This window comes from Macrobrachium nipponense, chromosome 48, assembly GCF_015104395.2.
Source record: "Macrobrachium nipponense isolate FS-2020 chromosome 48, ASM1510439v2, whole genome shotgun sequence".
NCBI classification, from domain to species: domain Eukaryota; kingdom Metazoa; phylum Arthropoda; class Malacostraca; order Decapoda; family Palaemonidae; genus Macrobrachium; species Macrobrachium nipponense.
Window position 1 is genome coordinate 19171558 of NC_087223.1, and position 27211 is coordinate 19198768.

Here is a 27211-nt window from a genome sequence, read left to right on the forward strand (position 1 = left end):
TTTTTTTTGTTTTTTTTTTTTGCTCTATCACAGTCCTCCAATTCGACTGGGTGGTATTTATAGTGTGGGGTTCCAGGTTGCATCCTGCCTCCTTAGAAGTCCATCACTTTTCTTTCTATGTGTGCCGTTTCTAGGATCACACTCTTCTGATGAGTCCTGGAGCTACTTCAGCCTCTAGTTTTTCTAGATTCCTTTTCAGGGATCTTGGGATCGTGCCTAGTGCTCCTATGATTATGGGTACGATTTCCACTGGCATATCCCATATCCTTCTTATTTCTATTTTCAGATCTTGATACTTATCCATTTTTTCCCTCTCTTTTTTCTTCAACTCTGGTGTCCCATGGTATTGCGACATCAATGAGTGATACTTTCTTCTTGACTTTGTCAATCAACGTCACGTCTGGTCTGTTTGCACGTATCACCCTATCCGTTCTGATACCATAGTCCCAGAGGATCTTTGCCTGATCGTTTTCTATCACTCCCTCAGGTTGGTGCTTGTACCACTTCCAATTTACTGCAAGGTAGCTGATGTTTCTTGCACAGGCTCCAGTGGAGGGCTTTTGCCACTGAATCATGCCTCTTTTTGTACTGGTTCTGTGCAAGTGCCGGACATTCGCTTGCTATGTGGTTTATGGTTTCATTTTCGTATTGCACTTCCTACAGGTATGGAGAGATGTTATTTCCATTTATCGTTCTTTGAACATATCTGGTTCTTAGGGCCTGATCTTGTCCCGCTGTTTCATCATTCTTTCAGTTTCCTTCTTTAGCTCTCCCCTCTGTAGCCATTGCCACGTGTCATTGCTGGCCAGTTCTTTAATCTGTCTCATGTATTGTCCGTGCATTGGTTTGTTTGTGCCAGTCCTCTGTTCTATTTGTCATTCCCTTCCTTATTATTATTATTATTATTATTATTCTTATTATTATTATTATTATTTATCATTATTATTATTATTATTATTATTTCAAAGGCAGAGGGCAGATAGGTCTTGGGTGTGGGTCATCAATGTCTTGAGAGGGCAAGTGGCCCCCATCCCCAGCCAAATGACCGCCCCAGTATATATATATATATATATATATATATATATATATATATTATATATAGATATATATATATATATATATATATTTTTTTTTTTTTTTTTTGTACGTTCACAAAATCCTTTAGATGTTTGGCCTTAATAAGATTAACATTCTGAACATTGGTTTCTTGTATACTATATTTCTACCATTCACAGAGCTATTTTTAATTAACATATTTTTCATACAGCAGTTATGTATTTAAAGTATTACCCTAATACTGAGTTTTCTCAGTTATTTGCAGATATCTGGATAAAATTTATGAAAAGGTAGGTGAGTCACAGAACAGAAAGATTCATGAATTGTGTATTCAAGTCCAGAATGGGATATATGAAGATTATTGAGCCAGCTCTCCTCTGTGATAGTGATGTATGGATTCTGAATGTGATAGAAAGATAACACTATAAGTTGTAATGATGAATTGTTTGCATCGTATAGTGACAAAAAGTTTAAATGGAAATGGTGAGAAATGCTGACTTATGCCATTGTAAAGATCGTATTGTAGGCTGAGTTTGGGATAACTGCGTTTGCGGTTGGTGTGGTCATGTGTTAGAAGGAGGTAATAAAAAAAATCACGATGGGCCGATAAGCCATTTAATGTAGGTTAATGAAACGGCAGGTTTTGTGGACATATCTTGCCCAAGTGTTCATCCACGATTCAGCAGACAGTGATCGTTTTCTAGTGCATATTCCGGCCCCACCCCTTGTCAGGGGGCAGCTACACCTCGTGTCGAGAAAAAGCATCTCTCACATCACTAATATATTCTGGAATAAGAAGCAGTCCATCTGTCCAACTGTTTGTTTACAAGGGAACGTTCTCTGCAACCGGAAATACCTCAGAAACCTCAGCTACCACATGCCACCCTAGCTGTTGAATCCGTTTGTCTCTGTTGTTGAATCAGAGTCCAGGGGTCCACACCAGGTCCCTTGCTCCCTCTTTTCCCGCCTGACCACACTTATCACACTCGATAAGAGCCTATGCTGACATAGGACCAGGTTAATCCAAGCCAGCTAATTCTCTCATTCGTTTCTTGGTAGCCTTTACGCTTGGTGAAAGTTGCTTATGCCAAGGACCCAGACGAAACACCAATCTTTCTTTCCTAGTTCTGTTGGCGTTGCGATTTGTTGGTTGGGAAATTTTCTCTCTCTCTCTCTCTCTCTCTCTCTCTCTCTCTCTCTCTCTCTCTCTCTCTCTCTAAAGTAGCCGTCTTGATCTACAGAATGACTTAATACCTGGCAGTTACAAGACACTTGCTATAGGATCAAACCAAGGTCTGATAAAGAGGGTATGAGGCTAGCAACCCCATCCCACAAGACTTACTGAAAAAAGGTGTCTACGAGTTACACTAACCCCCACTAACCCGCGCTGGACAGTGGCAAGTTACACACAGTAAAAGGAATTTATGATACACAGTATGTGTTATTATGCAGAAATGCCTATAATTGTCTGGTGGTTCGTCTATTCCCGTTATTAATTCGTTTATTCAATTCCCTCTGGTGTTCCTTGTTTTGTTTTGTTAATCGCTTGTTTTAAAAGCCGATAAATTCATAAAGATTTTGAATTAGCAAAATAGAGAACATTCAAATTATGTAGAAAAATAAAGAATAAAAGGTGACGAAATGATAACATCTGAAATATCTGTCAGTTGCAAAAATAAAGTTCGAAAAAATTCAGGAATGCCAAAAAAGAAAAATAACAGTACAAAAAGCAAAGAAAGTTTTTAAAAACAAATTTTAACGAAGGCTCTTTTGTTAATTAAGGAATGAAAAAAAGACACGCAAACAAAATACTGAAAAATAACTAGACACTTATAAAACCTTTTAAAAATTGCTATATTAGACAACGCTAGTTTGAAAGAGTATGGCCAGCAAAATTGCGTTTAAAATAAAGTTGGCAAAAGGAAAGGCATTTATATACTATGCAAAATAAACATGGCCGCTTGACACATCTAGAAAACACCAATTCTCAAAGTATTGAAGGAATGAAATGCAAGAAAAGTAGCCTCTGTCATGCCCTTTACTGTACCTTCCTTCATATTCTCTTTCTCCATTCTCACTTTCGCCCTGTCTCCTAACAGTTATTTCATGGGGAAATTGCTTCACCTTTCAAATCATTCTACTTTCAATTTCAGCGCTGAATGACCTCGTAGGTCCCAGCGTTAGTTCTATCTATTCTAACACTTTTGATAAGTGGAAGGATGCTTTAAATCATTTTTTATAAAAAGTTCAGAAAGTTTGAGCTTGTAATAAAAAGGAATTTGAAATAGCGGTAGATGGAAACGTCAGATTAATATATATGATAATAATAGAAAAGGCCATTGCTTTTGTGGACTTGTTCTTGGCGTGATAGGTCATCTCGTTGCAGGCCCCCCCCACCCCACCCACAGCCCCCTCCCCCCACAAAAATTCGACCTTCCGTATGTATACTACGTGTGTTTCGTTTCCAGAGTCCCCGACGTCGACTGGAACGCCGTCGACATAACCCAGTTTCTTGGAGGGAATGCGTTGAGAATCTCGACACAGCAGTCTTCCCTCTACCCTGAGGGGTCTCTCTCTCTCTCTCTCTCTCTCTCTCTCTCTCTCTCTCTCTCTCTCTCTCTCTCTCTAGCGGCACCTCTCCTCCACGTCTAGTGTATGTGTGTATGTATGTGTACGAGCATGTGTTGCGGGGACCGTTTCTGGAAGAGACCAAGCATGCGCAGTACGACTCGCATACCTTAACTCCATCTGAACCATCTCTTTGAGAGAAGTTCCTTCTCTCACCTCACCTGAAGAGACAGTCAGTGTTCTGAGTGTACTCGTCGGGAGGAGGCGCTGTCCCAGCGCTCTGTCTCCATTATTTTTTTTCCGCGTACCTTCTTTTTTCTATGCGTCGGATTTTATCACGAGAAACCCCAGGCAGAGGTTGGAAAAAGAGCAGTCGAAGCCAGTGCAATATGTGATCGAGGCTTTTGAAGCCTCAGAAAGCTTCGTTCGTGGTTGGTGGTTGAAATATTCTTTGGCCACGACTTAACAGAGAATCTTTACATTTTTCTGGGAAAAAATCAGTCGGTGATAATATTCGTTGTTTGGATACGTTTCTACCAGTACGTCGAAATCACCATGAAGATGGCCCGCAGAGGGGGCGCTGACCCAACGCCCATTTGCCGCTGTCGGGTGCTCTACCTGGGCTCCTCCGTGCCCCAGGTGACCAAAGACGGCCTGCAGGGCATCCAGGAACCCCTGCGGGAACTCTACCCGGCCGAGGGAGCCGTCAGCGCCCGTGGCATCGACTCGTGGCTCTCCGTCTGGTCCAACGGCCTGCTTCTGGAGAACGTCGACGAGAACCAGAAAAAAGTGACTCGCTTCTTCCCCATCGAGACCCTCCACTACTGCGCCGCCGTGAGGTACGTGGTGGTGTCCGGGGGCGGGGGCGGCGGCGAAGGGGCCACCGTCCCGCGGTTCCTGCCCCTGGACTCGCCCTTCGCCCGCAACCCCAACATCAACCATCCGCCGCTCTTCGCCTGCATCATGCGACGCACGATGGGCATCAAAGTCCTTGAGTGCCACGCCTTCATCTGCAAGAGGGAGACGCCCGCCAACGCCCTCGTCAGGTGCTGCTTCCACGCCTACGCCGACTCCATGTACGCCCGCACCCTGGAGAGCGGGGGCACGAACAGCCAGTACGGCTCTGTGTACGGAGGGCGTGCCACGGAGGAGAGGGTTATCGAGATCGAGGATTTCAGCAGCTCCGCTTCGGAGATCATCCCGGCCTCCATAGGGTCGTCGCCCACGCAGGAGGTGCCGGCCTCCCCGACCTCCCAGGACTCCCCTGGGGACGAGATTTCCATCTACAACGGCGACGAGAACCACAAGGTCTGGGCAGGACCTCCCAAATCGGAGACGGAGCTCATCTACTCGGATTACTCCTCGGGCACCCTCCGATCCGCGCGTTCCACCTCCTCTCTCTACGGAACGACTGGGGCGAGGCGCCCCACCCGTCCCCGCCAGATGATTATGCCCTCCGTGGCGCCTCCTCCTCCCCCGCCGCCCTCCGAACCCGAGAAGGAGAAGAAGGGGAAGAAGCTCCTGAAGGGGAAGAACCGCAGAGACGACGATGAAATGAGCAGGATCACCAACGGTGGAGGAGGCGTTCCCATTCGACCTGGAAGTCTCGTCAACGGCGCCAACGGAGCGATGCGCTACACCAACGGGAGCCTCCCTCGACACATGAACGGGCACGGGTCCCCTCCCAAGGGCAAGGGAGGCAAGTTCCCCAAGGGCATGATCCAAGGCAGCAGCAGTTTGTCCGACAGGAAGGGGAAAGGCATGAGAGGTCCCCCTCCCTTCATGATGATCCAGGGCCCGCCACCAAGTCCTCACAATCATCCTGGACCACCGGGTCCTCCTGCAGCATTCCACGGACCGATGGGACCCCCTCCGCCGCCCATGGTCCCGCCCATGGGCCCCATGCCCCCGCCGCACATGATGCCCATTCACGGCCCACCTCCTCCTCTTCAGATGATGGGTCCATCCGGTCCGCTGCCTCCACACGCCATGATGGCGCCCCCATTAGGGCCCTATGGTCCAATGGCCCCGGGGCCAGGTCTCCGCCCACCATCGCGGGTGCTGGAGGAGCCCATTTACATGCCCTCGTCCCGCCCGCTGAGCCCAACGGCCTCGTACCAACCGGGCCACTTCCCCCACGAGCAATACCTCATGCAACAGTACGCCACGACGGGGAGACCCAAGCACAAGAAGAAGAAGAAGGGCTCCTCCTCTGGAAAGAAGGAACTGGACGAGGACATCTACGGCAGGAAGGGTCACCTGAACGAGAGGGCCTTCTCCTACAGCATCCGGGAGGAGCACCGGTCCAGGTCCTACGGTTCCCTGGCGGGTATCGGGGAGGACTCCATGAGCAAAAAGGACAGGGAGATCATGCAGATGGTGGCTGACCTGGACTTGAGTGGGGACGAGTTGGAGAGAGTGGAGGCTCGGCCCGGCGTTTATCGGCCGCCCCACTCCGATCGGCTCTCGGCTTCCGGCACCATCACTTCCAGGCTGTCCAGGGCTTCGCGCCGATAATGAAGTCTACTCCAGGTGAGTGAGGAGGTACTCCACCAGGTGGTAATCTCAGGTAATCGTCGTCTTAAATTAAGGTCACCTGATCTGTCAACATTTAATATTCTTTTCCAGACGTATTTCATTCTTCAATTTCTTCCAGAAAGCAATAACAGAATGTACTTAATCTATGCGAGTCAGGTAAACAGTGACGTCACACGTCTTAATGAATTAATAATATCTTGCTACCAGAATTGTATGTGTTATTAGTTTTTATCAGTGGAGTGGAAGGGTTGTAATTGGTGATATATAGATAAATAGATACTGACTAGAGGGCCTAATTGGTGTTAAACGTATGTCATGAATGTGCTGATAATTCCTTGTTTTGGTCATTCGTTTCGATTATCCATTTGAAGAACACCTTATTATCTCTCTCTCTCTCTCTCTCTCTCTCTCTCTCTCTAAAGATAATTTCTAATTATGTAATTTTATACATACATACAAGCGACTGTCATCCACTGGTTTGACAGATGTCTTCGAACCGCTTGTCAAAAACAGCTGTCAAGCGCCACGTGGAAGGGCGGTGGAGTTTGACAGTTGATCGAAAACTCACCTGAAGTGACGTTGCAGTTTTTCATCAAGTTGTTTTTATGCTGGTTTTGTTGTTCGTGCAATAACGTACGAGGTACTTCTCATATTTAATTTCTGGAGGCTCGTAATCCTATATGGGAGTATTTGGTTAAACAACGAGGGTATCGTTCCTCGTGCTAAACTTTGGGATTCATTTTCTGCTTATGTTTTTCCTGGCCCTTATATTAACTTCCTGTATGGAAAAAACGAAAAAACTGGCCAAAATGGGGGTAATATAAGAGAGGATCGAGGCATATGTTCCCGGTCGTAGGGACGTGATGTACCGTCCCTAAGACGCTCAGTTCAATGTAGCTATTATAGTTCTTACAAAAACTAACTCGACTTTGCTGTGGCATTGCACACTACTTCCTTGATCTCTCTCTCTCTCTCTCTCTCTCTCTCTCTCTCTCTCTGTTTACATAATGTCATTTGAGTCAAGAACTAAAGTTTGGACGAAACTCGTCTACACAGGAGAGAGAGAGAGAGATCCTCACAAATGCCATTGTTGTAAATGCTCTCAATAATAGTAAAAAGTCTCAAAACACTAATTCACTTTGATAGGAATAATACAAGGAAGCAGAAGCCTTAGGACTCCAGGACCTGTCCTGAGTAGCGGTCTTAGGATCGTAGTAGGATTCTTTAGTTGGACGTTTTTAGTAGGATTCTTTTGGGGGGTAGCAAGGTGCTTATGAAGATCTGTTATAAGTTCCTCTAGGCAATGCAGGACTCACCTCCTGTCCTTATAAGCGGGTCCTGGGGATTACTGGTATGTGGTTTTGGTGGGGGTTGGGAGGGGGGGACGCAGGAGGTGTTCCATACAGGTGAGTGGGTATATATACACTCCTTGAGCCCCCAAGGACACACTCCCAAACGAATTTTTACCCAATATTTTTACCAGTTTTTAACTGGTTCCTAACCAATTTCTAACCGATTCTTAACCAGTTTCTAACCCCTTTTTAATTGGTTCTTAACCAATTTTAACAAAAAATTAACCGAATTCTAAACAATTTAAACCAAAATTAACCGAATTCTAACCAGGTTTAACCAATTCTTAGCCTATTTTAACCAATAATTAACCAATTGTTACCCATTCTTAGCCACTTTTAGCCAATTTTAACTAATAATTAACAAAGTTTTACAAATTCTTAACCAATTTTAACCTATTAACCAATTTTATTTTACCAATCTTTAACCAATTTTAGCCAATTATCCCAAATCTTAACTAATTTTCACCAATTCGTAACCAATTCTTAACCAATTTTCAACCAATTCTCCAAATGTCAATTTAAGCGTCCTTAACATCCGCTCGACAGATGTGTGACAGATGTTCTCTGGTATTTCAGAAGACCTCTGTTTTATTCTCGGTTACCTACAAGTGGTGTGTTATTTTTTATGAGGCAGGTGACCAAGACAGGTGTTTTTTTTTTCTTTCTTTTAATTCTGGAAGCTCTGTAGCAGAAAGGAATTCTTACATTCCATTCCAGTCGGTTTACGTGTGTACGTACACACACACACACACGTATATATATATATATATATATATATATATATATATGGGGATAAAATCTACAATGAAGTAAACTCCTTCTGTAGTTTAAAATATATATATTTCTTGTACAGGATTAAAGCTTTCGACCATCAACTGTGGTCGAAAGCTTTAATCCTGTACAAGAAATATATATTTTAAATTACAGAAGGAGTTTACTTCATTGTGGATTGTATCCCCATTTACTTAGAGGTACGACATAGTACCTGGCTTATACTATATATATATATATATATAATATATATATATATATATATATATATATATATATATATATATATATATATACAGGGTTGTCCATATTGGAAATGTGGTTCAAAAACAGATCTGAATTAGATTTGAAGGCGTCTCACACATAAGGGTCAGTCTGTTTGATTCATTTTCCATACCATATACGCTTCCAGTGTTTGGAATTTCTCTCTCTCTCTCTCTCTCTCTCTCTCTCTCTCTCTCTCTCTCTCTCTCTCTCTCTCTCTAGAAAAATATGATTCGTTCTTTTTGACGTAAGAAAGATTATTTTATATCTTAAATCGGAAAGGTTGCTAAGATAGCAAATCGCCGACAAGGCTCAGGAACGCTGCCTGTTCAAATGAAAGTCCTGTTTCTCCACGAGTTGCATTCACATCTCTCCCAAAATTCGACCACTTATTGCTAATAAGGTGGAACAATTTTGGCCAAATTTTCGTCTAAATCCACCTGTAATTGGATGCGTAATTTTAACAAACGGAGGGACTAAAATTGCAGCCTACTTTGAGAGCCTGAAGTGGCCAAGGTATGTCATGCGATTGTTTATGGATTAATTGATCTATTCTCTGAGTTATTCCTTCTTCTTCTTCTTCTTCTTCTTCTTCTTGTTGTGGACGGGAACTTTCACTAAACCGTTATGAAGAAAAAGATAAAAATAAAAAAAAGAAGCCATTTGTGGGTCAGTGGTAAAGTTTCGTTTCATTTCCTTCCGTTGGGCTGCATAGCGGTTCTTCATCGATTGAGAGAGAGAGAGAGAGAGAGAGAGAGAGAGAGAGAGAGAGAGAGAGAGTCTTAAAAGCAAGCAAATAGAAAGCTTATTAACTAACACGTTTATGAGAGCGTGGAAATATTGACATTATGGTTTCCAAAGTTGTTTTTTTTAAGGCCCTGTATCAGATAACAGTGATCCAGATCGCCATCGCTGACAGTGTGCATTAGAAGATTGTAATCTATGCCATGCTACGTTTGTCAGCCTTTGTCAGTGTTGCTTAAACTTTGTCAGTTTATGTGGTGTTGGGTCGTGTATATCTATCAAACGTTTGTATGTTTTGTTGTCTAAACTTTTTCTATTTTCTTCGTCAGAATTCTTGAATTTTGTCTTATTTTGTCTTCAAACTGTGACGCGTAAACTATATCAGTTGAAATACCGTACTTTGTCACCCTTTATCAATGTTAATCGAGCCCGCTTTTGTGAAAACTCACAGGAAATTAGACCTGTGTCTAATCTCTTGAAATTGTCTGATTTTAAAGACAGCGAGACAGAGAATGCTAGCAGATAACCTATCTATTTGTCTCTAACTATCTGTTAATCTATTAATCTATCTATCTATTTATCTATATAAGTATATTTGTCTGCCTGCCTGGCTGTCTATATAGCTATCGGCAGACAGACAGACTTCCTTACCAGGTCAGCGGTTGCTCCAGATTTGTATAGTACAACTTCCGACGGTTCTTGTCAGACACCACACATACACACGCACACACATAAACATACAGACATCCAGACGCCTCTGTAGTCTGTATTCTTACAGACTAATAGCCCACTGCTGTTACTGCTAAAAATTCCCAGTAATAATAATTGTCATTAGTGAATATACACACAAACTAGATAGTTTTGTTTGGGCTAAGAATCTCGTCTTAGGCTCCCTCAGCCGCAAAGATTGGCTAGTCCTATGTAGGTCACGCCAGAATTCATTCAGTTTCTCCCTGCAGTGAGTGAATGGCCTGTCTGTAGACTCACTCACTCACCTACTCACACATTCTCACTCCCCCCAGACTCAGTTAGAAGTCGGCCTTTTTCAATGGCTGAATTAGGCTTGAATTTAACGTTATTTTTTTTCTCTGTCATGTCTTTAGTCGATCTGATATAGGTTTTTTCAATCCTTTATCATTGAAAGTTAATGGAAAGAGGGTATTTCGGTCATTTTAGGTATACATAGGCCTATGGGCTTTTTATTCTGTGGAGTAATATTGAATAATGATAATTTATTGAAGTTGAAAATACGTAGGCCTATTTTCCATAGCTAGTATGCACTTTTTGGAGAAAAGATTTTTATGATTATAGTTTTTAAAAATCTTATATAGAGCAGTAAAACGTGATGATTGGGATAAAATTGTAAGAGAAGTAAATTTAATTTTAACTACATAGGCCTATTTTGAACAATAATAATAACAATACACTGACATTCAAACCATTACTTGAAGGTAGATCCCTTTTCGCAAAAGAATTTATTAGCTTCATTTTTAAAGAAATATCTTATGTCACTTCTGTTGCACAGGGTAAGACTGAGACTATGGCAACACCACACACCCTGAAATGTCTTTGAATGCCCGTTGCTACCTTTTCAAGGTACTTAGTGTCTTCATATATCTATGGGTATTTTGGCAAGAGCAGCCACGCCCTTTGGGTATAGCCCACAAGGCCCTTAGCTTCTGATAAGTGTCCTTAAACGTAGACACATACCAATTTCTTCAGGGATTTCCTGCGAAATATGCGTCCCCTTTTCACTCTGGTGTTCCTGCTTTGTTTGGGTCACTTGGGACGTTTGTTTACTCTGTCTCGGGTGTACCTGTCATTAATTTACACCTGTTGGTACCTGGTGGGGTACACAGGTACGTATTGCTGCAACTTTCGACTTGGTTATGGCTTGCAGAGAGACAAGGGTTGTACCTAGCTCTTTTTTGCACGTTGCACCTGGGACTTTTTCCAGGTTGCACCTAGCACTTTCCATGCTTGCACCTAGCCTTTTTCCAGCTGCAACTTAGCACGTTTTCGCAGTTTGTGCACATCCTAGCCTTTTTTCCAGGCTGCACCTAGCGCTTTTTCCAGGCTGCACCTAGCGCTTTTTCCAGGTTGCACCTAGCACTTTTTCCAGGCTGCACCTAGCGCTTTTTCCAGGCTGCACCTAGCGCTTTTTCCAGGTTGCACCTAGCACTTTTTCCAGGCTGCACCTAGCACTTTTTATCGATTTGCACTTAGCACTTTTTTCACGTTACATCTAGCACTTCTTCAAGATTGCACCTAGCACTATTTCCAAGCTGCACTTAGCACTTTTTTCACGTTACATCTAGCACTTCTTCAAGATTGCACCTAGCACTATTTCCAAGCTGCATCTAGCGCATATTCGAGGTGCACTTGGCACTTATTCCAGGTTCCACCTTGCACTTTTTGCTGATTAATATGACCTTGTTTCCTGCGTGTCATCGTCTGTAGCAAATGACACTGCAGATTTTGTCCTCAAGTCTCTCTCTCTCTCTCTCTCTCTCTCTCTCTCTCTCTCTCTCTCTCTCTCTCTCTCTCTCATTGTGAATGATGTTAGCCAGCGGGACAGAACAGAAAATTGATAACAGCAGCCTGGAATGGGTAATAATAATAATATTAATGAGATGACTTTTTACATCGCTGATACGAATAAAGATTATTATTATTATTATTATTATTATTATTATTATTATTATTATTATTATTATTATTATTATTATTATTATTATTATTATTATTATTATTATTATTATTATACTCTGCCCTTTTCCATGAATAAATCCACTATTTACAAATGGAGAACACGCCACTCCTGGACTGGAAACATTGATTGGAGCCTTCGGGTCGTAAAAATAATGTTACGTCAGGCGTAACTGACCTTTTTACGTTAACGACTTGTTACGGTTACGTACAATCGCAGGAGTGTTCCTGTGACTGGCACCCGCTTCGAAGGGTGGGTGGTCCAGTGACTTCCAGTTTCCAGGCCATGGAAGGAAGGCCTCCTTTACGACGAAATGCGCTTAGGGAAATGGACCTGACCCTCTGGAATTGAGGGAGACATGTAGCAACTTATCCGGTGACTTCCAGGTTCCTTCCAGGCCTTCAAGGGAGTGTTTATTAGGATGGTCAAATGGCATTCCAGTCTGCGTCTTCCAGAGGACTTTCCAGTGAGTCCTCTCTTCCGTTGCACAAACTTCTTCAAGGGAGCTGGCTTTCCAAATTCTATGAAAGAAAGGTCCCTGGAGTGACATCGGATTGAGAATGCTTCCAGAGGCATTTCCTGGAAGCCCCCGTCCTCTTTTCCAGCCACTTCTGAAAGAGAAGGAGCTTTCAAATCAAAATTGGAGAAAGAGAATGCTCTCCAAGCCTTTCTAGATTGTCGTGTCCTCCGTTCCAGCAACTTCTGGAAGGAAACTATTTCCAAAATTCCATGAAAGAGATGCCCTTGGAATGGAATGGGAGAGAGAATGTTTCTGAAGCGTATTATGAAAGCCAATATCTGTTCCAGCAATTCTGGAAGGAAAGGTATTCCAAATTCCACGAAAGAAAAGTCCCTGGAATGGAATGGGAGAGACTGATTGCTATGAAAATGTCCTGGAATTCCCATCCTCTGTTCCAGCGACTTCTGGATAGAAATTACTGGCCAAATTCCATGAGGAAAAACTTCTCGATTGGAATTCTGGTGAGACAATGCTTTCAAAGGCTTTTCCAGGCGGTCCTAATCTCCGTTCCAGCGGCCTCCAGAGTAAAGTGGGGAGAGGGATTGTAGAGGCATGAAATTCTTGGTTACCAACAAATAGGCCTATGCTGTGGTCCAGTGGCTTCCAGAATATCCGCCGGTATTTCCAGGTAATCTTTGGAAGCTGTCTTTTAAAAACAAAGGCCTGTGGGATAACCATTATTATTATTATTATTATTATTATTATTATTATTATTATTATTATTATTATTATTATTATTTTAGTTAACCAGTAGGAAACCTTGGTTGAATAACTCTCTCTCTCTCTCTCTCTCTCTCTGACACAGACCCAACTTTAGCACCCTGTAAACCGAATTTTCTCAAAGGATAGGTCCGTCACTTCCCTCGTGGTTAGGCCTATTTTTATATCCCCTACCCATTCGTGCTCTCTCTCTCTCTCTCTCTCTCTCTCTCTCTCTCTCTCTCTCTCTCTCTCTCTCTCTCTCCTATAGGTCTTTGGTTTACGATTGGGCGCGTTCACGAAGGTATAAACTGTGCAGAAAATAGTCCCAATCTGTATAGAATCGGTTCCTTCAGTCAGAAACTCGAATCAAACTTATTTAAAGATGGCGACGTTAGTGCTAGGTTAATCCAGTCTCTTCGAGCACGCGAGGAATTTCAATGACGCATGCGTACTGTGGACAGAGGAGTTCCGGCGAATACGTAATTGCGACAGGACACCAAGTTAATGGTCCTCAGACACATTTCTTTGCCTTTAGCTGGAAAAGATTGGCAGGTCGCATTTGGCTATTACCTTGGGACGTACCTAACTCCAGCTGGCTAATTGAGGTTGCTGGTTCTCGCAGATTGTTATTGGTGGTCAATTTCCTCCAATTTAGTTTTTTTTAGTTGCTGTTTATCTCTAGTCGTTTCTATCTACTCTTATTTGTTTGTATGTCCTGGACAGAATCGTTGGTTTTCAGTTTATATGTCTAGAACCAGCCTGGGTCACACTGGAATAGAATCTTTAGACTTGGCTCTTACTTGTAGCTTGAAGGCAGTCGACTGACTTAGTTACACCAATGCATGACGTATGGAAACGGAATATTAACTCAGCACTAACTGAAAGAAGTGGACATAACCATTTCCTTCTGTCATAGAAACTTTTGAAACTAATTTATTCCTTACAATCTAGGTGCCACTGGTTCCAAAAGATATTTCCAAGCTTTGTAAAACTTCTGTATTCGAATTGGTTTCATTGTTTGCCTACAAGTTTTCTCTCTGTTACAGGCTCTGTATTCTGTGTAATGCAGATGTGTGGGTTACAAAGGGTTTTGAGATGTCTGTGATCAGTATAGCCTATTTCACAATGTTTAACTTAGTTTCTCAAGAGTTTTTACGGTTCCTGTATCTGTAGTCTGTTTCACAGCTTTGTTTCTAAAAGGTTTTTACAGTTGCTGTATATGTAGTCTGGCTGTTTGATTTCTAAAGAGTTTATACAGTCCCTGTATCTATAGTCTATTTCCTAGCATTGTTTCTAAAAAGGGTTTTACAGTCCCTGTATCTGTAGTCTGTCTCATTGCTGAGGTTTCTCAAGGGTTTTTACAGTCCCGTATCTGTAGCCTGTTAAATAGTTTGATTTCCAGAGAGTTTTCACAGTCCCTGTATCCTGGATCAGTTTCCATCGCTAAACAGGCTTTGTCGAGCTCTGAAAGCTCCATACGCTGTACAATATAGGTTCCACGAGCTTTTCACAAGATTTCTACAACATTTACTACATATAGACAGCCTGAAATTGTTGTTATATTTGTAGTTGATGTTGCAGGCCTTATGCCAGCACGGTCTGGGGCTCCTGAATCAGACTGTAACACATTCCAGGCCTTGTATCAGCAGCAGAAAATTCAGGATTGAGTGAAAGACGTGAGGAGACACCATTGTTTACATTTGAGTGCACCACTGCTTCTTCTTCTTCTTCACGTTTTCACGTAGATGCTGAGTCACGTTATATTCATTTTTTTTCATTTTTTGGCGGAGCGTATTAATGACAGGCGAGGAATTACACCGATGACGCGTCCGATCACGACTTGGGAATGACGCAATGGCGTGAGAGACGACGTGTAATCGTTTCTATTCTTTTTGAAGGGAGTTGAAAGAGTAACTCGGAGAAACTAATAACATTAGTCTAATGTGAGACGATGTAGACGCATAGTCTTAAGCTTTGAAGCTGTGTTACTGGTTCTGGACGATGTAATGAAAATTCTGTTTGGTTGTAGATGTAACTAGAAGATTATTTTACGTTAAGACGATGTAGATCCGCAAAACAAACGCATTTTAAAAGCGGTATAGGCCTAAAACGACCCTGTCGAGACAATATAGGCCTACCACGAACCTTCAGTCCTAAAGCAACGTCATTTTTTGTGACGCTGCAACGATCGAGTAACGCAATTTCGAGCAGGATTTGTGACGCAATCTCATTTTGACACGACGTAACTGTGAGAAAAAAAAAATGAATAAAAATACGAGCGAGAATAATAAAAATGCAGGTCACCGGAGTCCGTGCAGTGAAAATATCGAAACGTGAGTCTAAGGAAGTCACCAAGACGGGTTGCTGCTCTATTGTTACCGTGAGAGAGAGAGAGAGAGAGAGAGACCACATAGGCAATTGCTGTGGTTTCCTCCGAAGTTTTAGGGAATTGAGGCCACTAGGTTAGACCTCAGGGGAACTCTAGGAGGTGAGGGATGGAGGGGGAATTAGGTCCCACAGGGGTGGAGGAAATGGGGGTTGGGGTTGTTGAAATGGGTCTATTGACACAGGTTTGCTCACCCTCGCTGTGTATATCGACTCTTGTGTTTGCATTTTAGAGTTATCCTAGGACTGAAGAATATTGTGCAGGACCCCCAGGGGTTAGAAAAGGGGGGTTAGAACCCCAGGGGAGGTTGAAATAGGAGGTTGAATCACCCCAAATCAGAGGTTTTCACCTCCTTGCAAATCAGGCTCCCCCAGCCTAATTTAAAACACAAAATTGGGAACCATCCTTTTTAGATACAGCGAGCGTCCTGTGGAAACCTTAAAAACTCAACATGGACCACCAATTTAGGACCCCTTGCCCAGAGAAGGCAGATGGTTACCCTAAGGGTAAAAGGGAAGGATATGTGGTCCCCAGGGGTCGTAAAAATTAAGGGTCAGGCCTCAGTTTCCAGGTTAGCCCCAGAAGATGACGTACCCAGGGAATGTGGGCCGTTTGCACAAAGGGATATTATTTATAATGAAACAGTTATGTACCTGGGTATTAATCATCTGTTTTTGGAGGTACAGTTTGGAGAGAGAGAGAGAGAGAGAGAGAGAGAGAGGAGAGAGAGAGAGAGAGAGAGAGAGATTTACACATCCAAAGTTGCATAACACTATTGATTGACGAACCACCACCTGAATGAATCTTACACCCGAACGTGTCGAAACAGAGATCCATAAATCACTAACGTGAGAAAGATACTTTTGACTGATGATGATTCCCATTGATTACGAAGCTGTCAGTTCTCGTTGTGACCCACTGCCGATCGATCGCACCGGTCCATTAAAGCCTGTTCTTATTATTATTATTTTGCGGTCAGCCATTGCTATGGTTCACGTCTCCCTGTATCTGGGACGGCAGATTCCCTCTGCATGATTGATCCAGTGTGAGTCTTTGGTCTCTGTTGGGAAAACATTCTCAGATATGGTTACCCATTCAAGCACTGACCAGCCTCAGCAACTGTCAAATTCACCAACAGGGGGGTGACCAGTGGCCTATTGTAGTAAATTATTCTTATTTAATGATAACTATTTACGATGGTGTTGAAATCACCAGATAGGTATCTAAAGCATTTTTCCAACCTGGCTGAGAGAGAGAGAGAGAGAGAGAGAGAGAGAGAGAGAGAGAGAAAGCATGGAAGGAAAGGTGTGGCTGGTTAAGGAGTCAAATATGGCCCGGGTCTATTTTGGGAAATGACCGAGGTACAATTTTTTTTTAAACTATGTGGAAAAGGATATGTTTGTGTTTGCGTGCTTGCAGGCATGTAGGAGAGAGAGAGAGAGAGAGAGGAGAGAGAGAGAGAGAGAGAGAGGAGAGAGAGAAAATAAAGGCAGGAGAATTGTTTTTTTGCAATAATATGGCAACCTCATGAAGTAGTACTTATCACTCATGTCATAAAATTCTCTCTCTCTCTCTATCGAAACCTGTGGCCCTCAACAGTTAATTACCAATCAGGTTACTATAAACAGGACCCAGGAGTCCAAATTGAATTCGGGTTCGTCCAAAAATTGAACCCAATTTTTTTTTTTACACAAATTGATCTCTGACTTACATTGAATATTTGCCGAGAAAATGATATAAAAATCAAAACAAAATTCTTAAAAAACTTATGAATAATTTTTCCTGCCGCGAAAATGATATAAAATCAAAACAAAATTTCTTTTTTGGCTAATGTCCTTTACTGGCAAAAAATTTCTTTTTGGAAAGTCTTTCGAAAAAACATGACACAGAACGACCTTCTTTGACCTTCTGGAGGGGAAATCCTGTCGTGACACAGCTGCTGAAGAAGGCTAATTTTGTTCCCATGGGTTCTTGTTGCAGAAGAAATTCTCTTCTGTTCTTACTGTCCTTGTGAAAGGCATTTCTCTCTCTCTCTCTCTCTCTCTCTCTCTCTCTCTCTCTCTCTCTCTCTCTCTCTCTCTCTCTCAGGGATGATTGACAAGGGACACGCTCCGTGTAAAGTCAAGTATTCTGATTTCAGTAATGATTTATATACCTGGTATTCAGTCAAATGTAGTTGCAACAAACCTTAGCGTCCATATACAAGTGGCCTTACGAGTGATAATGGGTCACAATTATGCTAAAGGCGTGATTGGCACGCCAACACACTTCTGACTTTCCCACGCCCTGGGGGGAATGTTTATGGCAGGGTATGCCAAGAAGTGCCAAGAGCCACGCCCCCGACCCAGAGAGAGACACCTGACCCCAGGGCCAACCCACCCATAAGCTTATAAGGGCCAAGAGACGATCGTTTTTGCCAGGTTTTCGTGACGCTAGATGTATACCTTTCAGATACCTGGTGTCATCTTCAGTCCGATTTGGGACAAATTCATCTATCGTTTTCGTATTTTAACGCAGAAATATAGATAATAAGCCTTCATTAATGCGACTTTATGCAAGTAGAAACAAAAGAGAATCATTTTTTTGTCGCCAAAATACGAAAAATGGGCCAAATTTGCCAAAAGTAACACAATTTCTCTTTGAGTTATTCTGCCTTGATATATCTGTGGTCTGCTCTGTCAGGATATTTTGAACGTGAAAGAGGACCTTATGTCACCCCGGAATAAAAGTCAGATTCGGTTGGATGTCAAAGGAAATGGTTGAAATGATTTGCATGAAAAGTACCGTTCTCTCTCTCTCTCTCTCTCTCTCTCTCTCTCTCTCTCTCACCCGTGTAGCTATACAGCGCACGTGCAGGTTTACCTGTATAAATGGTACTTATAGTATTTATTTGCTCAAAAAACGTAGAATTACTGTGTTAACCCATCCGGAAAATAACCAGACCCATTATATTTGTTTGTTTTGCTTTTTGACGCGGGGAATAAAGGATACAACTTGGACGGTTACCAAGTGGGATATTATTCTCTCTCTCTCTCTCTCTCTCTCTCTCTCTCTCTCTCTCTCTCTCTCTCTCTCTCTCAAAATCGTCTTAACTTTGTTTAATCGAAAATCAGGTTTTGTGTCCACAAGGATGTCGAATTCTTACGACGCAATATCTCTCTCTCTCTCTCTCTCTCTCTCTCTCTCTCTCTCTCTCTCTCTCTCTCCTGTGACCTTTGCACGTTACGTCATCTTTTGCCTGCTTTCTGCAACGTAACGCTGTTTCAAATCGCTGCTATGTGTAATTCTTGCCTGGAGAGAGAGAGAGAGAGAGAGAGAGAATCTCATTTTTTTCCTCAAATTGATCTGTTGTTTAAGCCCTCACTTAGTAGGAAACAATCTCTCTCTCTCTCTCTCTCTCTCTCTCTCTCTCTCTCTCGTCTCATCTCCCCTGTACCTTCTCTCTCTCTCTCTCTCTCTCTTATGTATAATGCATGCCTAGGGAGAGAGAGAGAGATTCCTATTTTCCCGTCAAATTAATCCATGTAAAGGATTCACTTACTATGGAAATCTCTCTCTCTCTCTCTCTCTCTCTCTCTCTCTCTCTCTCTCTCTCTCTCTCCCCGTATCATACCTGTCGCAACCCACGTGACATTACGCCGTGACGTCACAAGACCATAAAACACTGGTGACCTTTGTGAAGTTTTCCGTTATGGCTGACTTCTCGAGGTTGAGGCCTCGTTGTGACCCATCATTGCGTTTCGTGCTATCAGCTGTCATGGCCTGATATACAACTGCTCTTATCCTATGAGTACATCTGTCGTCTGTAATATACACGCTTCAAAAATTGATGAATTAAATTCCAGCGACTATTGGAACACAAATATACAAACTAACAAAATATACAAACATGGTTTTTTTTGCAGCATAAAGATTAAGTAGTAAAACTGGTGGTTGCTTAAATAAAAACACGTTTGGTATGTGTGTGGTTTTTTTTTTTTTTTTGGCAATATTTTGCAATAGGCCTCAGCACTTGGGAAATCGGCCTGTGGACGATTGCTCTGAGAGAGAGAGAGAGAGAGAGAGAGAGAGAGAGAGAGAAAATGGCATTGCATAAGAAGATTGTGTGCTACTGATTGGGGGTGACCTTAGCTATGAGCCTGACACGCCCTTTTTACCTTTCTCTCTCTCTCTCTCTCTCTCTCTCTCTCTCTCTCTCTCTCTCTCTCTCTCTCTCTCTGGGAGAATAGAATGTAGCTCTGGTGACATAGGCCTATCGATTCCATCTCCTGCGAACCAGGATAGTTAACGAATTAGGCCTACGTTTATAATCTTGTTTCCATTTACCCGAATTTCAAACAAGGCCCGAATCCTCCTTTGTGGTAAGACCATGGGCCCCACCCCCCACCCCTTTTTTTAAAATTCGGCTCTCCAAGGTCACATTAACCAGACTTTCTGGGTCATCGCTGCAAAGTGCATTGCAGGATGCAACCTTGACCCAGAATTCCGCGTGAGTGGGCATACGACTTTTTTTTTTATTTTTTTTATTTTTTTTTATTGTCATTCAATTTCCCTTCAAAGGTGTCTCTTCATTTTCCAATATTCTGGATGTTTTTGCGTCTTCCCGTGTGGTAAACGACGAGCTACAGCAGTTTGGAGTATTCATTCTCCAACATGGCGGACGCTTGCAGACGTCGACAGGCAATGCATCTTGCACGAGATATCTATGATGACGATTTCTGCCAAAGACGTGAGGTTTAGGCATGACTGTTGTCTTAATCCGTTATTTTGTGCTTTTGTTGTTGTTTGTTTGTTTGTTGGTTGTTGCTGCAGCTCTTGTTTGTGTGTAACCATTCATTTATTCAAATGTAAATAAATTTCAGTCATTTTATTTTTTACTAAGAAATATTACAAGTTCGACTATTGTTTTTTCACCAAAGCCGTGAGATTTAGGGACGAGCACAATTAAATCTGTTGCTTTCTTATTATTGTGGTTGTTTTTCGTGTTGTTGTTTATTTGTTAAGTGTTGTTGTTGTTCCTTACGATGCAGGATATACCATCGTCTCCCCAGTTGTTGGGTCACACATTCCTGAAAAGGAGCTGTTTGACCTTTGGAGTTGGGACAAAAAAAAAATCACGTGATGGTGATGAGTGAGTCTCTCTCTCTCTCTCTCTCTCTCTCTCTCTCTCTCTCTCTCTCGAATTTTTGTAACATGACTCTCTCTCCTCTCCTCTCTTCTCCTGTCTCGTCTTCTCATCTCTCTCTCTCCTAGCCCGGTTAGCAATGGACTCCATACGCCTATCAGGTGATTTCAACGCCATCGTAAGACATTATCCATAATATAAGAATTGAATGCCATTTTAACTCAGGTCTGCCAGGCCAGCAAATGTGACAGTTGGCGAGTCTGGCCAGTGTTTGGATGGGTATAGTAGGTATCATGGAATACCACGGGGCATGTGTGGCGAATGGTTCCCTCGAAAGGGGGGCCCATTGTCCCAGATATACCTCATTCTAAAAGGGAATTTAGACAGACGAATCCTCTGGGTTTAAAACCATACGTATGATAAGATTCCGTAGTATTTTAGGCCTAATATTTAAATGAAAGAAACACTCCCCCCTTTCCCCCTTACCTCTCTCTCTCTCTCTCTCTCTCTCTCTCTCTCTCTCTCTCTCTCTCTTAGCCTGGTTAGCAATGGTCTGGAGACGCCTATCAGGTGATTTCAACGCCATTGTAAGACATTATCCATAGCATTTTAGGACATTTAAATTTCAGAAACACCCCCCTCCTCTCTCTCTCTCTCTCTCTCTCTCTCTCTCTCTCTCTCTCTCTCTCTCTCTCTCTCTCTCTCTGACAGAGCTTTCAAGAAGTTATAATATAGGCAGCATGGCCCAAGACATCGGGCGGTTCCCGCAACACACCATAACATTGTTGACTGCCGTTTCTTCTTCTTCTTGTGTGTGTGTGTGTTTGTGTGTGTGTGGATGGGGAAGGGATAGGGAGCCGGGGTGGGGAGGGGAAGTCTTGGAGGAAACTCGGGAAGGGTTAAGGGAGGGCCTGCCTGAAGGAGAGAGAGAGAGAGAGAGAGAGAGAGAGAGAGAGAGAGAGAGAGAGAGAGAGAGAGTGTATATTCTTCGTAAGGTGGAGGCGCGGGCGAGAAAGGGTGGCTCTTGGAGTTCTTCGGGTAGAGAGAGAGAGAGAGAGAGAGAGATAGGGGGGAGGGGGTAGGTACCTGGTATGAGGGAGGACCTGGTGGTAGTTCTCCACCACCTCCTCCTCCTCCTCCTCCTCCAAGATCTCCGCAACCACCACCAGGTGGCACTCTTAGCGCAACACCTGATCTAGCGACCGAAAAACAGTTAGCCATTGATGACATTCACATCAAAGGTCGGCATAAGGGGACGAGAGAGAGAGAGAGAGAGAGAGAGAGAGAGAGAGAGAGAGAGAGAGAGGATGCATCATCAATAGACGGTTGTGGTGTATCTTATTGTAGGCCTATGTAAGGGACTACAGGTCAAATCAAAATCAAGATATACGCAAGAACATCATAGCTATACGCACACGCACGTACTCTCTCTCTCCTCTCTCTCTCTCTCTCTCTCTCTCTCTCTCTCTCTCTCTCAGAGCGCTTGCTCCAAAGCTACTTCCGTCTATAAGGAGTAAGCGCGCACAAGTCATGGATGCAGGTAGGAGAGAGAGATAACTCCCAAGAATCATAACGGTAATGTCTGCTGCTGCTGCTGCTCAGTCTCTCTCTCTCTCTCTCTCTCTCTCTCTCTCTCTCTCTCTCTCTCTGCATACCTGAGGGCTGGCTTAGACCCAAATACAAGTGATTCCACTTGAACCACATTCTCTCTCTCTCTCTCTCTCTCTCTCTCTCTCTCTCTCTCTCTCTCTCTCTCTCTCTCTCTCTCTCTCAATTCAACTCCCAGATGATCTTGACCATATCCAATCCTCTTTACAACTGAGAGAGAGAGAGAGAGAGAGAGAGAGAGAGAGAGAGAGAGAGAGAGAGAGAGATTCATGCGTGTGTGTGTGTGTGTGTGTGTGTGTTAAGATACAAAGAATAAGGAATTCCTCTGAGAGAGAGAGAGAGAGAGAGAGGTTTTAGTCGCGCTGCGTCTACGTGAATGGTGTTTTAGATAACCCTGGGTTCGATTCCCCGGGCGAGGGGGAACTTTCATACCTATTTAGACTTGACTAACTGTAATATTGGATAACTGACCTCGGGTCACTTTGAAAGAGAAGTTGACCCTAGACGTAAACTAAGATGGTTTACTATTTCACCAAGTGGTACTTTCACTTACCGTGTTTGCACATTTTTTTTTCATGTTTGATTTTTCCCAGGTGTAATCAAGTACTCCCTCTCTCTCTCTCTCTCTCTCTCTCTCTCTCTCTCTCTCTCTCTCTCTCTAAGTACACGAAAGAGGAGGGCTCGGCCGAATTCCCCTCGAGGACTTTCTTTTGATGTTAGACGCATGTCTCCTTTTTTTCATTCTTATTAATAGAAATTTCTCCTCGTATATTAACCATAATGGATTGTAGTAGTAACTAAGACCATTTGTTAGCTGAACTCGCACACCTTGAAGCTAACAAAGACGCCATTCAAGCCATCGTTTGCAAACAATAAAAAAAAAAAGTGACTGCAAACAATGGCTCGTAGTAGCTTCCTGGTGGCGGTATAGGTCTAAGCTAGTTTTCCTACGTCATTCTTTACCGGCCAATCTTATGATAGGTGGCTCCATCACCACCCCCCCACTCCCTTTCTTTTGCGATAACGCGTGTCGCAAATCCTGCAAAGAACGTGCTTTGCAAAGCAATGCATTAATCTAGATTGCTTTGCATCTTTTTTTTTTTTTTTTTCTGGCAGCCAGAGAATGATAATGAGCGGCAACATATCTGGTGGCTCCTGTTATGGAGTTGATGGCCGTGAGATTCTCAGTTGTGTGTGAGACACTGCATACTTTTCTTTTTTCCTTTTCCTCTCAAGTTACTGCAATTACTTTGCGCCCAATATGGGTGGGAAAACTACCATTCGTTCGTGGGCGAGCTTGTGTAACTTAAAATATACGCCATTGGAGGTGCAACAGCGCAATTTTTTTGGGTTCAGATTTTGTCGTCAACAAGTAACAGTTTAGGAGAATCATCGTGTGGTTCCCTGTAACGCTTTTACATCTTTTTGCTATTTTTATTTATAGTTTATATTCATTGGTGTTTCAGTATTATCGAAAACCAAAGCAACAATCGACGTACTACATCCCTGAAATAAAGACAATGGTTCAAAACGTAATATATTTAGTAATATAATAGTACTATGAAACACAAAGCAGTTGCATAGTACTATGATGCCCAAAGCAACGTGGACATTTTTTTGTTGCTAAAACAAGTGAATAAAAAGCGTCCAAAACTACATCTAGTGTAGTAAATGTCACCACCAAGGAAACCAGGTATACTAAGTACCAGGAAAATATGTCTCCAGATAAGGACAAAAGGGCTTTCGTGGGATTATGATAATGTTAGTAAATATAGATTTAAATTGAATTTAACCTTGACGACGTTTATAAATTGGGTTAAATTTTGAGCGAGAAATAGAGATTTAACTGTAATTGTATGATAATTGTAATAACGGCACTTTATCTGCGCGAAAATTCGACATAACTTTACAGTTAATATCTAGCAAAAACAGTTATGGCTTTACGACATTGATGCTCTCTCTCTCTCTCTCTCTCTCTCTCTCTCTCTCTCTCTCTCTCTCTCTCTCTCTCTCTCTCACAATTAACTATATTTTCACATATCTATACAGGAGAAACAGATGTGACTCAAGGTATTGATGCTCCTCTCTCTCTCTCTCTCTCTCTCTCTCTCTCTCTCTCTCTCTCTCTCTCTCTCTCTCTCTCTCTCTCATTTTACAGTAACAGAGAGGGGGAAAACACGCAGAAAACAATCGTAGCAGAGGTATATAGGTGGCGGGGTATTTGGGGTGGGAGGGGGCTCGTAGGAGGGGGGTATTGGGGTATGAGGGGGTGTGGGTAAAATCCCGTACAGAGTTTTAACAGTGCCCAAGGTTAACTACTTTCTTCACACGAGCCACATGCCCACAAAACGCGCCAGGCCTTTTTCTGAAAGTCTTGGGGCATTGGGCACTGAAGGCTAACTGTAGTATTTACATTTATTCAATTTGACGCAGTATATGACTATGACATAGGCCTACTAAAAAAAACAACTTAATATTGCTTGTTCCAATGTAATTTCGTTATATAACCTAGTCTTCCACGTTCAGTTTGTTATATCTATGCCTGTAATAGGCCTATCCGGTTGTTCAATGTGAAAACCTGTACATTAGGCCTATAACGCTTGTTGATTGAAAAAAAAAAACCCTTTTCAGTATAATAGACCTAGCTTAATGTTCATTGCAACGTCATTTTTTGTTATACAACGAAAACCTCTATTCGCTGTTCTTGAATATTACGTAACGGTTTTCCTAGCAAGTGTTATATTACGTATCCTAAGCCTATAAGAAAGGTGTTTGTGTTTCGTACGTTATGTAAATGTAATGTTTGTTGGTGTATATCAATTTATTTGTATTAGATTTATTAATTTGAAGCATTACATAAAACGAAATATCTTGTTTGATTTAAAACTAATAGTTTTATTCTTCTTTTCAGAATATAATGTGTGGAGGAGCCGACATTAGAGTGAACCACTTTACTACTATGACAATCAACGGTCTATTATAAGTAGACCTACTCAAAACCATGAAATGATTTTTATTTTATATAACGTATCATTTTTTAAGCGAAACGAGATTGCTAACTGCAGTCTGTCTGTGTGAATATGAAGTGTGTCAAAAGATTGAGAATCGGTTATAAAAGAGAATAAATAAATGGAAAGACTTATAACTGGAGTTATATCAGAGTAGCCGAGTTACACTTTGAAAGTTGCTAGTACCATTTTTTTTAGGTAAAATAATCGTCATTTGTTTAATTTTGGTGCAAAAATACATATTTCCCGTGATGTATTATCACATATAAAGCATAGATTACTATTTTTTCGCGCCTTATTGGAGAAAAATATGGCTACTTGGTGCATATAATAAGCAACGTTAACATTCATATTGGCTAGACCTTATAACACCTCACTAACGAAACTTATGGAGTTTCAAACGAAACTAACAATAATTCTAACGAAAAGAACTTTGTAGAATAGCTATTATAGGTTCAACTTTGTCCCAGTCACAAAGATGAATTCCAAGAGTAGTTATTCTTTATAGAAAATTCCCCGATACCGGCTATGGTATCATCGGAACATATGTCTCGTGTTCGTCACGGCGGCGCCTAGACCTATGTAGAATGATCAAACGTCTTTTATTCATCATAATGACACATCAAACAAATTAGCTTTAATTTCAGGATGTTTAAGAAAAGTGGATATTGATTCAATCAAATTAATTCGTCATGGGTCTAATTTATGGGAAGATTTCATTACTCGATAACCGGTTCTCATCTCTTGATTCACACGAACTATTATTATAATAAAAGTCTAGTTATTTAGTTATGGTAGTTTCCGTGCCATTTAATTTAACAACCTGTTCTCCTGCCTCGTATAAAACCGAATTTTATATTTTGATATTAAAAAAAAGATATAGTACTACTAGTACGAGTCTTCAGTGAACCAAAACAAATTCGGTTTTGGATCGAAGTTTAGTGAGTTGCGCGAGAGAGAATGTGCATATGACGCTATTTCTCTCTCAGTTTTAATCAAAATGGGTATAAAAGTAACAAATATATTATAAATATATTAAAATTACAAATGAAAATGTCAGCATCTCATGTTTCGTAAATTCCAGAGAGGAAAATATGGCTGGTTTGGTCTGCGTGTTCCAAACCTTCATCTTTTGAACTTGACAATATGGCGCTTATATGACGCAGGAGATCCGATAGGCTCGATTATTTTGTAATTTAAAAATGGCTCGCACGTATGTCGATGTTGTAATTGCGCTGTATATATAATAATATGTTTAAAATGTTATTTTTTTCTCTCTCTTTATATCGTATGTTAATGATATTAGGCCAATGAGGGTATATATAGACTAGTGGACTAACTTGGAGCGTATACGCCTAATCCAATTGAGTTATCATGATATTTTCAACTTAGAAGTCTGACTTTACTCTATCTTGAAGTGTCTTGTATGATTTAGCAGTAATTTGCACCTTCAATTTGTTTTAGAAATTGAAGTGGAAATGAAATAAATACTTGAATATATATATATAGACTCTAGACTCATGTCTCCTCTGATCTTCCGTGAGCCACAGAATGTAGACGTGGTCTTACTTAGGCCTAAAGACCAAGTTTACATTTTTCGATTTTTCACATATTCTTATTTTTAACTTGCAATAGAGATCTTTGTATATTTTTAAGTGACTATTCTATTAAACAGACTTAGAACAAGCTTTAAAATATATATATTTGTTCAGCATTTGTTTTTTTTGGTTTGAATATTGTCAGGCGCATTTTGATTAACGGATTATCTTGCTCAAAAAATATAATAAAGACGCCTGATATATATATATATATATATATATATATATATATATATATATATATATATATATATATATATA

The 27211-nt window shown here is 41.8% G+C and overlaps 1 protein-coding gene and 1 long non-coding RNA gene across 2 annotated transcripts in view; both read left to right on the forward strand.

Annotated features, from left to right (window-relative positions):
• The window catches only part of LOC135205077 (uncharacterized), a 52901-nt gene that overhangs the window by 7631 nt on the left and 18059 nt on the right, over positions 1-27211 (forward strand). The window lies entirely within an intron of this gene.
• Positions 3801-27211, forward strand: LOC135205075 (formin-2-like). Its single transcript, XM_064235362.1, has 2 exons — positions 3801-6156; positions 25256-27211. The coding sequence occupies exon 1, from the start codon at positions 4180-4182 to the stop codon at positions 6139-6141; it is 1962 nt and encodes a 653-aa protein (XP_064091432.1). The 5' UTR covers positions 3801-4179; the 3' UTR covers positions 6142-6156; positions 25256-27211.